The following is a 13,343-nucleotide window of genomic DNA, read 5'->3' as shown; positions in this document are numbered from 1 at the left end:
CATGTCAAAGGTAGCATTCCAGACAGGATTGTTGGACGGAATCACATCGGTCCGATGGGACTTGGAACCGTAGGTGACCACAGCGTACCTGTAGCAGGTGGAGAAACAGGAAGTTGGAAACAAACTGGAAAGATTCAAATACTATGACCTGCCACAAGAGGAGGATCAAACTCATTCCAAGGAGGACCTTTGATACCCTCCGTGGAATGAGAGAGGAGAGAGAACCATCAGACACTCGGCCCTCCGTGGAATGAGAGAGGAGAGAGAACCCCTAGACACTCGGCCCTCCGTGGAATGAGAGAGGAGAGAGAACCCCTAGACACTCGGCCCTCCGTGGAATGAGAGAGGAGAGAAAACCCCTAGACACTCGGCCCTCCGTGGAATGAGAGAGGAGAGAAAACCCCTAGACACTCAGCCCTCCGTGGAATGAGAGAGGAGAGAGAACCCCTAGACACTCAGCCCTCCGTGGAATGAGAGAGGAGAGAGAACCCGTAGACACTCGGCCCTCCGTGGAATGAGAGAGGAGAGAGAACCCGTAGACACTCGGCCCTCCGTGGAATGAGAGAGGAGAGAGAACCCCTAGACACTCGGCCCTCCGTGGAATGAGAGAGGAGAGAGAACCCCTAGACACTCGGCCCTCCGTGGAATGAGAGAGGAGAGAAAACCCGTAGACACTCGGCCCTCCGTGGAATGAGAGAGGAGAGAGAACCCCTAGACACTCAGCCCTCCGTGGAATGAGAGAGGAGAGAGAACCCCTAGACACTCGGCCCTCCGTGGAATGAGAGAGGAGAGAGAACCCGTAGACACTCGGCCCTCCGTGGAATGAGAGAGGAGAGAGAACCCCTAGACACTCAGCCCTCCGTGGAATGAGAGAGGGGAGAGAACCCCTAGACACTCGGCCCTCCGTGGAATGAGAGAGGGGCTACTCCAGTTGGCACATACAGTGGGGCAAAAAAGTATTTAGTCAGCCACCAATTGTGCAAGTTCTCCCACTTAAAAAGATGAGAGAGGCCTGTAATTTTCATCATAGGTACACTTCAACTATGACAGACAAAACGAGAATAAAAATCCAGAAAATCACATTGCAGGATTTTTTATGAATTTATTTGCAAATTATGGTGGAAAATAAGTATTTGGTCAATAACAAAAGTTTATCTCAATACTTTGTTATATTCACATATTGAATCACTCATTCACATATTGAATCACTCATTCACATATTGAGTCACTCATTCACATATTGAGTCACTCATTCACATATTGAGTCACTCATTCACATATTGAGTCACTCATTCACATATTGAGTCACTCATTCACATATTGAATCACTCATTCACATATTGAATCACTCATTCACATATTGAGTCACTCATTCACATATTGAGTCACTCATTCACATATTGAATCACTCATTCACATATTGAATCACTCATTCACATATTGAATCACTCATTCACATATTGAGTCACTCATTCACATATTGAATCACTCATTCACATATTGAATCACTCATTCACATATTGAGTCACTCATTCACATATTGAGTCACTCATTCACATATTGAATCACTCATTCACATATTGAATCACTCATTCACATATTGAGTCACTCATTCACATATTGAATCACTCATTCACATATTGAATCACTCATTCACATATTGAATCACTCATTCACATATTGAATCACTCATTCACATATTGAATCACTCATTCACATATTGAATCACTCATTCACATATTGAATCACTCATTCACATATTGAATCACTCATTCACATTCATTATTGAGTCACTCATTCACATATTGAATCACTCATTCACATATTGAATCACTCATTCACATATTGAATCACTCATTCACATATTGAATCACTCATTCACATATTGAATCACTCATTCACATATTGAATCACTCATTCACATATTGAATCACTCATTCACATATTGAATCACTCATTCACATATTGAATCACTCATTCACATATTGAATCACTCATTCACATATTGAATCACTCATTCACATATTGAATCACTCAAAAAAATCTCATCTCCTTACTTTTGGCAGAAGTTTAAAAAAAAACAGACTTCCTGCTGGTCTTATACCTTCTCCAGAGGAAGTCTCCAGAATGACAGAATAACAATTATTAGATTATTATTATTTCTTATTATTATTATAATTACAGTCTCGTTATTATGAATTCTCATTGGGATTACATAGTCTTCTCAACAACACCGGAGCTGTTGAACCAAAATGTATAAATTAGGTGAAATATTTAGCGTTGTACCATTATCCCGATAATTACCCAGCCTTTGTTTGGTTAACAGACTAGTGACAATTTAAAAGTCACACCACTCTAAATGATTTTTGGATTGAATTGAAATACACAACTACGATATGAAAAAAACACCATTTAAATCTGTGAAGTCGGAAATCTGACCGAGATCCTCTGAATCTAAACCTTCATTAGAGGCTTTAAATCCACTCACCTGTTTGAATTGGTGTGAGTGGTTCTTCAGCTGACTTTCTCCTCAGATCTGGAGTCAGTGATGAAGTCTGTCCCTCCTCCCTGTCTGTCTGCTTCTCTCTACAGCCTGGGATGGTCTTTTATACAGAACAGCTGACTTTCTCCTCAGATCTGGAGTCAGTGATGAAGTCTGTCTCTCCTCCCTGTCTGTCTGTCTGCTTCTCTCTACAGCCTGGGATGGTCTTTTATACAGAACAGCTGACTTTCTCCTCAGATCTGGAGTCAGTGATGAAGTCTGTCTCTCCTCCCTGTCTGTCTGCTTCTCTCTACAGCCAGGGATGGTCTTTTATACAGAACAGCTGACTTTCTCCTCAGATCTGGAGTCAGTGATGAAGTCTCTCCTCCTCTGTCTGTCTGCTTCTCTCTACAGCCAGTGATGGTCTTTTATACAGAACAGCTGACTTTCTGACTACCACAAACGTTTCCGTAAAACTTTTTTAAAAGCTACAGTGGGGAGAACAAGTATTTGATACACTGCCGATTTTGCAAGTTTTACAAAGCATGTAGAGGTCTGTAATTTTTGTCATAGGTATTTTGTCACTTCAACTGTGAGAGACAGAATCTAAAACAAAAATCCAGAAAATCACATTGTATGATTTTTAATTAATTAATTAGCATTTTATTGCATGACATAAGTATTTGATACATCAGAAAAGCAGAACTTAATATTTGGTATAGAAACCTTTGTTTGCAATTACAGAGATCATACGTTTCCTGTAGTTCTTGACTAGGTTTGCACACACTGCAGCAGGGATTTTTTTCCCACTCCTCCATACAGACCTTCTCCAGATCCTTCAGGTTTAGGGGCTGTCGCTGGGCAATACGGACTTTCAGCTCCCTCCAAATATTTTCTATTGGGTTCAGGTCTGGAGACTGGCTAGGCCTCTCTAGGACCTTGAGAAGCTTCTTATGGAGCCACTCCTTAGTTGCCCTGGTTGTGTGTTTCGGGTCGTTGTCATGCTGGAAGACTCAGCCACGACCCGTCTTCAATGCTCTTACTGAGGGAAGGAGGTAGTTGGCCAAGATCTCGCGATACATGGCCCCATCCATCCTCCCCTCAATACGGTGCGTCCTGTCCCCTTTGCAGAAAAGCATACCCAAAGAATGATGTTTCCACCTCCATGCTTCACGGTTAGGATGGTGTTCTTGGGGTTGTACTCATCCTTCTTCTTCCTCCAAACACGGCAAGTGGAGTTTAGACCAAAATGCTCTACTTTTGTCTCATCAGACCACATGACCTTCTCCCATTCCTCCTCTGGATTATCCAGATGGTCATTGGTAAACTTCAGATGGGCCTTGACATGCGCTGGCTTGAGCAGGGGGACCTTGCGTGCTCTGCAGGATTTTAATCCATGACGGCGTAGTGTGTTACTAATGGTTTTCTTTGAGACTGTGGTCCCAGCTCTCGAGGTGAGATCTTGCATGGACCCCCAGACTGAGGCTGATTGACCGTCATCTTGAACTTCTTCCATTTTCTAATAATTGCGCCAACAGTTGTTGCCTTTTCACCACGCTGCCTGCCTATTGTCCTGTAGCCCATCCCAGCCCTGTGCAGGTCTACCATTTTATCCCTGATGTCCTTACACCCTCTCTGGTCTTGGCCATAGTGGAGAGGTTGGAGTCTGATTGATTTGATTGAGTGTGTGGACAGGTGTCTTTTATACAGGTAACGAGTTCAAACAGGTGCAGTTAATACAGGTAATGAGTGGAGAACAGGAGGACTTCTTAAAGAAAAACTAACAGGTCTGTGAGAGCCGGAATTCTTACTGGTTGCTAGGTGATCAAATACTTATGTAGGAAAACCTGCAAAATCGGCAGTCAAATCAAATAAAATACTTGTTCTCCCCACTGTAACGTCCTTAACCCTTTATGATATTGGGAATTGTCCTATATTGATAGAGCTAAATTGAAATGATTCTTACAGAAAAAAATGTGGAAAGTAAATGGATAACCATGGAATCAAAAGGGAACAGTTGCCTCCACCTCCCTCCCTCCCTCCCTCCCTCCCTCCCTCCCTCCCAGAAGGGTCCAGATGTGGAGGCAGGAGAAGAAGGAGGAGACTGCCAGGGAGGCACTCTTTATGGCCATTTTACAGGCCATGATTAAGTAGTTTTATGTATTTTGTATGCACTTTATTTATAGCTATTCATTTATACATTTTCTACTGTTTCTGGTAAGTCCTTTATTTAAACCCAAAGTGGAGTTCTGTTTTCTCTATGAAAAGTTTTCTTGCTTGTAATAATCATAAACAAACTGGCACACTGGCATGTTCCAGCCCCAACACCAGGTTCCCATTTAATGCTCTCATACGTGCAGGAGGAAATATTTGAGGTTTGTCCTTGAGAACATGATGGAAAGGGCAGTGGAAACAGGAGTGGTATGATGTTGATATCCTGTCTCACTAACCCACATTGAACCATAGAAGTCTTATGTGCTTTGGTTTCAGAAGTGGGGATCTTTTTATTTTTTTATCCAATCGGATGAACACTTCAAACAGCTTACCCCAACCATTCTGAGGCGTCCGCATGGGGGGGAATGCCCACCCAAATCACACCAATAGAGACATAAAAAGCTCTCTAAGGTCAGGGTGTGACAGTACCCCCACTCAAAACCTGAACCTATAGGGGAGGGTCTGGGTGGGCATTTCTCTGCGATGGCGGTTCTGGTGCAGGACGTAGACCCCTATCCACCTCTGGCTTGGCCCATTTTGGTGGCGGCTCTAGTGCAGGGACCCTCGCCGCCGACCCCGGACTGGGCACGCTCGTTGGGGCCCCGGACTTGAGACCCTCGTTGCGGGTCCCGGACTGGGCACACTCGTTGCGGGCCCCGTACTGGGCACCCTCGTTCTATGTTCAGGCTCCGGACTGGAGGGCGACACTGGAGGCTCCGGACTGGAGGGCGTCGCTGGAGGGAGGAGACGCAGAGATAGCCTGGTGCGCGGGGCTGCCACAGGGCCCACCAGGCTGGGGAGACCTACAGGAGGCCTGGTGCGTAGAGGAGGCACAGGATGAACCGGGCTGTGGGGGAGCACTGGAGCTCTGGTGCGCAGCCTTGCCACCTCTCCACTTGGCTGAATGCCCACTTTAGCCCGGCATGGGCTGGGACTGTTCAGTTCGTCCTATGCCTGCTCTCCGCCTGTGCCGGGCTAAAGTGGGCATTCATCCAAGTGGAGAGGTGGCAGTGCGTAGAGCCGGCGCAGGATACCCTGGGCCAAAATGGCACACCGGAGACCAAGCGCGCTGAGCTGCCACAATCCGCCCTGGCTGGATGCCCACTCTCGCATGCCACTTGCGGGGGGCTGGCCTACAGCTCACCGGGCTATGAGCTCGTACTGGCGACACCGTGCACTTTACCTCATAACACGGTGCCTGACCAGTACCGAGCTGCTTCCTGTAAGCACGGGGAGCTGGCTCAGGTGTATAGCCTGACTCCGCCAATCTCCCCGTGGCCTGCCTCTCTTGCCTGCTTCACTGACTTTCCTCCTCGTATCGCCGCCTCTCAGCTTTAGCTGCCTCCAGTTCCTCTTTCGGGCGGCGATACTCCCCAGCCTGTCTCCAGTTCCTCTTTCGGGCGGCGATAATCCCCAGCCTGCCTCCAGTTCCTCTTTCGGGCGGCGATACTCCCCAGCCTGTCTCCAGTTCCTCTTTCGGGCGGCGATACTCCCCAGCCTGTCTCCAGTTCCTCTTTCGGGCGGCGATACTCCCCAGCCTGCCTCCAGTTCCTCTTTCGGGTGGCGATACTCCCCAGCCTGCCTCCAGGGTCCCTTTCGGGGGGCGATACTCCCCAGCCTGTCTCCAGTTCCTCTTTCGGGCGGCGATACTCCCCAGCCTGCCTCCAGTTCCTCTTTCGGGCGGCGATACTCCCCAGCCTGTCTCCAGTTCCTCTTTCGGGCGGCGATACTCCCCAGCCTGCCTCCAGTTCCTCTTTCGGGCGGCGATACTCCCCAGCCTGCCTCCAGTTCCTCTTTCGGGCGGCGATACTCCCCAGCCTGTCTCCAGGGTCCCTTTCCGTCCAGTATCCAGGAGTCCTGAACCCTCTGCTCCTCCATACCACGCTGCTTGGTCCGCTTGTGGTGGGTAGTTCTGTACGCTCGTCGTTGCGTGAAGAAGTGGACCAAAGCGCGATACGTGTTCATGATTATTTATTAAACTGAACACTGAAACAAAATAACAAAGAGCAAAACGACAACGAACAGTTCTGTCAGGTGCATATAGTTGGGGAAAAGCCACCTAAGTATGGTTCCCAATCAGAGACAACGATAGACGTGCTTCATACACTTACACACATGCTTCATTTCATACTTCTATCAACGAGAGTGAATCTATCAAAAAATACACACACAAGGGATTTGTAGCTCAATGTTTAACCATTGTTTCCATAGCTCTTATCACAATGGTGTTAATATAGATGATTAACTCAACTTTAAACCTTCTAAACTTGTCAAACAAAAACAACCTTCAGTTATTACTCATCGTCTCAATCTACAGTGGGAAAGGGAAGCTCATCCAGCATCGGCAACTCACCATCCTCTTGAAGAGCATTAAACACGAGTGCTGCTGAGACCGTATTAGACTGGGAGAATAGCCTTACAGCCTGTTAGATAGCCTTACAGCCTGTTAGATAGCCTTACAGCCTGTTAGATAGCCTTACAGCCTGTTAGATAGCCTTACAGCCTGTTAGATAGCCTTACAGCCTGTTAGATAGCCTTACAGCATGTTAGATAGCCTTACAGCCTGTTAGATAGCCTTACAGCCTGTTAGATAGCCTTACAGCCTGTTAGATAGCCTTACAGCCTGTCAGATAGCCTTACAGCCTGTCAGATAGCCTTACAGCCTGTCAGATAGCCTTACAGCCTGTCAGATAGCCTTACAGCCTGTTAGATAGCCTTACGGCCTGTCAGATAGCCTTACGGCCTGTCAGATAGCCTTACGGCCTGTTAGATAGCCTTACAGCCTGTCAGATAGCCTTACAGCCTGTTAGATAGCCTTACGGCCTGTCAGATAGCCTTACAGCCTGTTAGATAGCCTTACAGCCTGCATGTGTTAGATAGCAGATAGCCTTACAGGCATGTTAGATAGCCTTACAGCCTGTCAGATAGCCTTACAGCCTGTTAGATAGCCTTACCTTACAGGCCTGTTAGATAGCCTTACAGCCTGTTAGATAGCCTTACAGCCTGTTAGATAGCCCTTACAGCCTGTCAGATAGCCTTACGGCCTGTCAGATAGCCTTACGGCCTGTTAGATAGCCTTACAGCCTGTCAGATAGCCTTACAGCCTGTCAGATAGCCTTACGGCCTGTCAGATAGCCTTACGGCCTGTCAGATAGCCTTACAGCCTGTCAGATAGCCTTACAGCCTGTTAGATAGCCTTACAGCCTGTCAGATAGCCTTACAGCCTGTCAGATAGCCTTACGGCCTGTCAGATAGCCTTACGGCCTGTTAGATAGCCTTACGGCCTGTTAGATAGCCTTACGGCCTGTTAGATAGCCTTACAGCCTGTTAATAATACAATTATGCAGACTAAGCAAAAACACACGCTGCAGCCCATTGGTCAATATGAGATCCCCAACTTCCCAACAGGGATTCCAACCAAGTTGCAAGCGTCCGCTCTAGTTGTGGGGAATAATTTTTAGCAACAGTGGCAATGTATTGGGCAAGATCAGTCACATTAGAAGAGTGACCTGGGACAAAAGTACAACATTCATCGCCAATGATTGCACAAGTGCCCCCTTGAGCTGCCAAAAGATAGTCAAGAGCCTCTCTGTTTTGAAGAGTCATTTCAGCCAATTCTTTTAGTTCCCCATTCAATTGTTCCAGGGCATTTCGAGTAGCATTGCCAATTTTCTCCACGTGTCTAGAGATATCACGAATTTGGTCTTGGGCACCGGCAACTCCATACCCAGGGAAAAACCCGTCAAAGAACCTGGAGGCAGGTGCCTGAGTGTGAGTGCCGTCAGCCAGAGACCTCTTATCTCTCCTCGTCCCAGGAGGTTTGTAGTCTCTAAAGAGAGCCTTCAGATTCTGGTCATTGTTTGGAACGGTTCTCATTGCCGTCACCACAAACCCAACAGTACAAGTACCTCCCCAGTTCAGGGGAAGGCTATGGTAAGCCATCTTACCACACAGCCAGTAGGTGCCATTAGGGGCTCCTCTCAGAGTTGTTCTATGTTTGTCAAACCAAATTGTAAACGGTTCCTTATCAACCTGACCATTCTCCTGTATCACCTTTAAATTACAAGCATTTGATCCATTAATATTCATTGTACAATTACATTTGAATTCCCCCAAATAGTGATCTCCATATCCCCTAATACACCAAGGGGCAGTCGTCACCCCAGCCACTGAAATGGGTGGGAGTGAAACATAAGCAGGTCTCACATAACAGAATACATTGGGTTGATTATATACCTTAACATTGTTGGTCATAGTGTAAAAAGGTATTTTTCCTGCCAACGCTATAGTAAAGTTCACCCCTATCGGGACTCCTACAAGGGGGAAGCCTGCCCCTACCTTCACCGGACTCAACCCACACACCCAACAGTCCTTTCCTTTGAATGTCAGGTTGGCAACCATTTGTGCTCTAGATAAGAACAAATTGTCCTCGTGGTTGTGAAGGCCCAGCAGGGCTCTCCTTCTACGGTGACCATCTACATCTGGGCCACTACTCCAGGCCTGTGTTTGCCCCTTTGGCTCAGGACTCATTTGACCCTCTGTCGGGTTTCCTACAAGAAGACAGCCTACTGTTCCTATTAGCATTCCTGTGCTAAAGCAGAGGAGGGCCACACGGCACCGCCGGGACTGGCAAGGCTTCATCTTCTCCTGGATCAGGAGCTCGTCTGCAGTGCGACGCGTGGATCCAGGTATCTCTCTCAGCAACCTTCACCGCAGTGGGGGGGTGGTCTTGAAGAACTTGATATCGACGGGCGTCGTTCCAACTCTTTCTCCTGAAAGTCTTTGACCACCACGGAATGACCTGGGTTCAAACAGTGTTCAGCTCCACCTGCTAGGTTCGGCAAAGACGCCTTTACCCGTGGGAAACGAGTCCTAAGAACACTGTTAAGGGGGGACACAATTCTCTACCATGTCTTCCTCCGTTTCTTGCAGGGACAACCTGTTCTGGGGGAAAAGGTGTATTAGTCATTAGTCTAACGTGGTGTCTCTCAAGTCCAACCTAGGGCTACAGTCAACGGCAATGGCTAGGTCACAGACATGGTCTTCACCGGCATCTGCTTTAGGGAGAAGCATTGAAGGGTTAACATGTAATTTCCATACTCACACATCCACATTCCCTTAGTGCCCAAACACACCCAGTATTACTCCATCTGTATCTTCAACGGTTCTCTTGCAGCTAATTCCTATGCATATATAATAACACCGTGCGCTATTTACTATTTACCAGTGGCTCTCAGACCACGTAGACACTACACGTCAATGCCTATAGACAACGGGGATATTCCTGCCCACGTCTTTAGCCTTCTCTCTAAGACTATGGTATTTTTCCATTTACTTCATTTTTAAGGTTTATTTTTATTTTTTTATTTTTTTTACATCTTTTTAAATACAAATTCATTTAAATTAACTTACTGAAAAGTCAGTAGATGTGTCCTCTATTGTTCACTTATGATATGTCTCCTATGGTCTGGGCGGGTCCTAGTCATCTTTTCGTCAGATGAGAAATTCCCTCACGCCTTCCCATAGAATGTGCAGAATCAATCATCCTGTTTGTGATGCCAGAACTGGGCTGTTCTGCCAATTGGTATGAGGAGATCACAGTCACCTGCACAAACCACAATAGAGTGAGAGAGAACAAGCACAAGATGTACAATGCAAGGCTTTCTCTTCAGACAACAACATTTCCCACCACACTTCCTGTATGGTTAATAATGGCTTGCCATTGGATACACTTCCTGTATGGTTAATAATGGCTTGCCATTGGTTACACTTCCTGTATGGTTAATAATGGCTTGCCATTGGTTACACTTCCTGTATGGTTAATAATGGCTTGCCATTGGTTACACTTCCTGTATGGTTAATAATGGCTTGCCATTGGTTACACTTCCTGTATGGTTAATAATGGCTTGCCATTGGTTACACTTCCTGTATGGTTAATAATGGCTTGCCATTGGATACACTTCCTGTATGGTTAATAATGGCTTGCCATTGGATACACTTCCTGTATGGTTAATAATGGCTTGCCATTGGATACACTTCCTGTATGGTTAATAATGGCTTGCCATTGGATACACTTCCTGTATGGTTAATCTTGGCTTGAATTGGTTACACTTCCTGTATGGTTAATAATGGGGTGCCAAGGTGGATTGACTCTTCCTGTATGGTTAATAATGGCTTGCCATGGTGGATACACTTCCTGTATGGTTAATAATGGCTTGCCATTGGATACACTTCCTGTATGGTTAATAATGGCTTGCCATTGGATACACTTCCTGTATGGTTAATAATGGCTTGCCATTAGTATACACTTCCTGTATGGTTAATAATGGCTTGCCATTGGTTACAGGAACTTCACTGTATGGTTAATAATGGCTTGCCATTGGTCTACACTTCAACCTGTATGGTTAATAATGGCTTGCCATTGGTTACACTTCCTGTATGGTTAATAATGGCTTGCCATTGGTTACACTTCCTGTACTTGGTTAATAATGGCTTGCCATTGGATACACTTCCTGTATGGTTAATAATGGCTTGCCATTGGATACACTTCCTGTATGGTTAATAATGGCTTGCTGAGAGCATTGGTTACACTTCCTGAATACTGGTTAATAATGGCTTGCCATTGGTTTTGGACACTTCTGTATTGGTTAATAATGGCTTGCCATTGGTTGCAACACTTCTCTGACGGGAGGGACGTATGGTTAATAATGGCTTGCCATTCTGGAGAAGAGAGGAGGGGATACACTTTGTTGTATGGTTTCATAATGGCTTGGGCCATTTTTTTTTACACTTCCTTTTTAATAATGGCTTGCCATTGGATGGCAACTTCCTGTATGGTTAATAATGGCTTGCCATTGTTACACTTCCTGTATGGTTAATAATGGCTGCCCGGCCATTGGATACACTTCCTGTATGGTTAATAATGGCTTGCCATCAAAGGATGGTTGAGGACTTCCTCAGTATGGAAAGTTAATAATGGCTTGCCATTGGTTACAGAAGAGAGAGCTTCCTGTATGGTTAAGAATGGGTCGGAGACTTTGCAATGCCATTGGTGGATCTAGTAAAGACTTCACAGTATGGTTAAAATGGCTTGCCATTGGTTACAGAACTTCCTGTATGGTTAATAATGGCTTGCCATTGGATACAAGGCTTCCTGTATGGTTAATAATGGCTTGCCATTGGTTACACTTCCTGTATGGTTAATAATGGCTTGCCATTGGTTACACTTCCTGTATGGTTAATAATGGCTTGCCATTGGTTACACTTCCTGTATGGTTAATAATGGCTTGCCATTGGATACACTTCCTGTATGGTTAATAATGGCTTGCCATTGGATACACTTCCTGTATGGTTAATAATGGCTTGCCATTGGATACACTTCCTGTATGGTTAATAATGGCTTGCCATTGGTTACACTTCCTGTATGGTTAATAATGGCTTGCCATTGGATACACTTCCTGTATGGTTAATAATGGCTTGCCATTGGATACACTTCCTGTATGGTTAATAATGGCTTGCCATTGGTTACAATGTTTGCCAGCTATGGTATACGAGGCGATAGTAGGCCTAGTAGGACAAGGCTATCTAAGTGTGCACATGATGTAAGTAAAAGGTTATTATGAATTATTTCATGAAAACAAAATGTATGTGATTCAACTAGACTCTCCAGAGTTTTCTTCAACTGATAATAACTAAAACTAATGAGGGATGAAATTATTCAAATGTGACTAAGATTTAAGGTCTTTTGAGACTAAAAAATATAAAATAGTTATCAAAATAAATACTTGTGTCAAACAATCTCTGAGACGAGCACATATACACTCTCTCTCTCACCACACACACGCACACGCACGCACACGCACACACACGCACGCACACGCACGCACACGCACACACACGTGAACCAAAATACTCAAAAGAATATTGGGAGATTAAATGTAGTGTTTACCTTTAGAGTTTTTTGAGTGACAACTCAAACCTTTGTTTGGTTAGTAGAATTGAATGACAATTATGAGATTTAAAAAAAATGTACATTTTCAAAACATCTGCAAAGTCACAAATCTGACAAAGTTTCCTCTGGATCTAAATGGTGCCATGTCAGGTATTAATGAGGAGCAGACAGTCTACAGGTCTGGTTCTTTCTGTTCTTTCCCAGTTGTAAATCCACTCACCTCTTTACATCGGTGTGAGTGGTTCTTCAGATGAGTTTCTCCTCAGATCTGGAGTCAGTGATGAAGTCTGTCTCTCCCTGCTCTCTGTCTGTCTGCTTCTCCCTACAGCCAGGGATGGTCTTTTATACAGAACAGCTGAGTGTGCTACATGTCTGTACCTGTGTGTGTGTGTGTGTGTGTGTGTGTGTGTGTGTGTGTGTGTGTGTGTGTGTGTGTGCTGTAGCTATCATGGAACTCAACTGCTTCTTCCTGTTCCACAGAAAAACAACAAGACCCTGTGTACATGAGGAAGAAAGTCAACGTTTGACTGTGGTGTTCATTGCTAGAGATACATACAGTGTAGCTACGGTAACAGATCAATGGAACCCCACAGGGTGTAGCACAAGGACCCAGTCACTGTCACCCATTCAAAGAAGCTGATCCGTCAAATCCGTCATAATTTATGTAATGATCTAATCTAATTGTTTTTAAATGAA

General features: G+C 45.3%; 1 protein-coding gene across 12 annotated transcripts; it reads right to left on the bottom strand.

Annotated features, from left to right (window-relative positions):
• Window positions 1-6,650: 6,650 nt before the first annotated feature.
• On the bottom strand, window positions 6,651-13,038 carry LOC127928023 (uncharacterized). 12 transcript variants are annotated; one of them, XM_052514925.1, is made up of 4 exons: window positions 12,868-13,038; window positions 10,109-10,301; window positions 8,021-9,640; window positions 6,651-7,319 (listed from the first exon to the last, which is right to left on the bottom strand). In XM_052514925.1, the coding sequence occupies exon 3, from the start codon at window positions 9,335-9,337 to the stop codon at window positions 8,045-8,047; it is 1,293 nt and encodes a 430-aa protein (XP_052370885.1). In that variant the 5' UTR covers window positions 9,338-9,640; window positions 10,109-10,301; window positions 12,868-13,038; the 3' UTR covers window positions 6,651-7,319; window positions 8,021-8,044. The 12 variants fall into 12 exon arrangements, 1 of the variants encoding a protein (XP_052370885.1); XR_008130035.1 differs by lacking the exon at window positions 6,651-7,319 and adding an exon at window positions 7,589-7,650 and having other exon boundaries at window positions 7,718-9,640; window positions 12,868-13,035; XR_008130036.1 differs by lacking the exon at window positions 6,651-7,319 and adding an exon at window positions 7,589-7,650 and having other exon boundaries at window positions 7,718-9,635; window positions 12,868-13,035.
• Window positions 13,039-13,343: the final 305 nt, after the last annotated feature.

Source organism: Oncorhynchus keta, unplaced genomic scaffold (assembly GCF_023373465.1).
Source record: "Oncorhynchus keta strain PuntledgeMale-10-30-2019 unplaced genomic scaffold, Oket_V2 Un_scaffold_2010_pilon_pilon, whole genome shotgun sequence".
NCBI lineage: Eukaryota > Metazoa > Chordata > Actinopteri > Salmoniformes > Salmonidae > Oncorhynchus > Oncorhynchus keta.
Note: the sequence above shows the minus strand (reverse complement) of the source record. Positions and strands in the feature narration are given on the sequence as shown.

Coding starts and splice junctions, on each gene's coding strand:
- LOC127928023 (XM_052514925.1), bottom strand. CDS start 9,337: ATGAAGCCTTGCCAGTCCCGGCGGTGCCGTGTGGCCCTCCTCTGCTTT.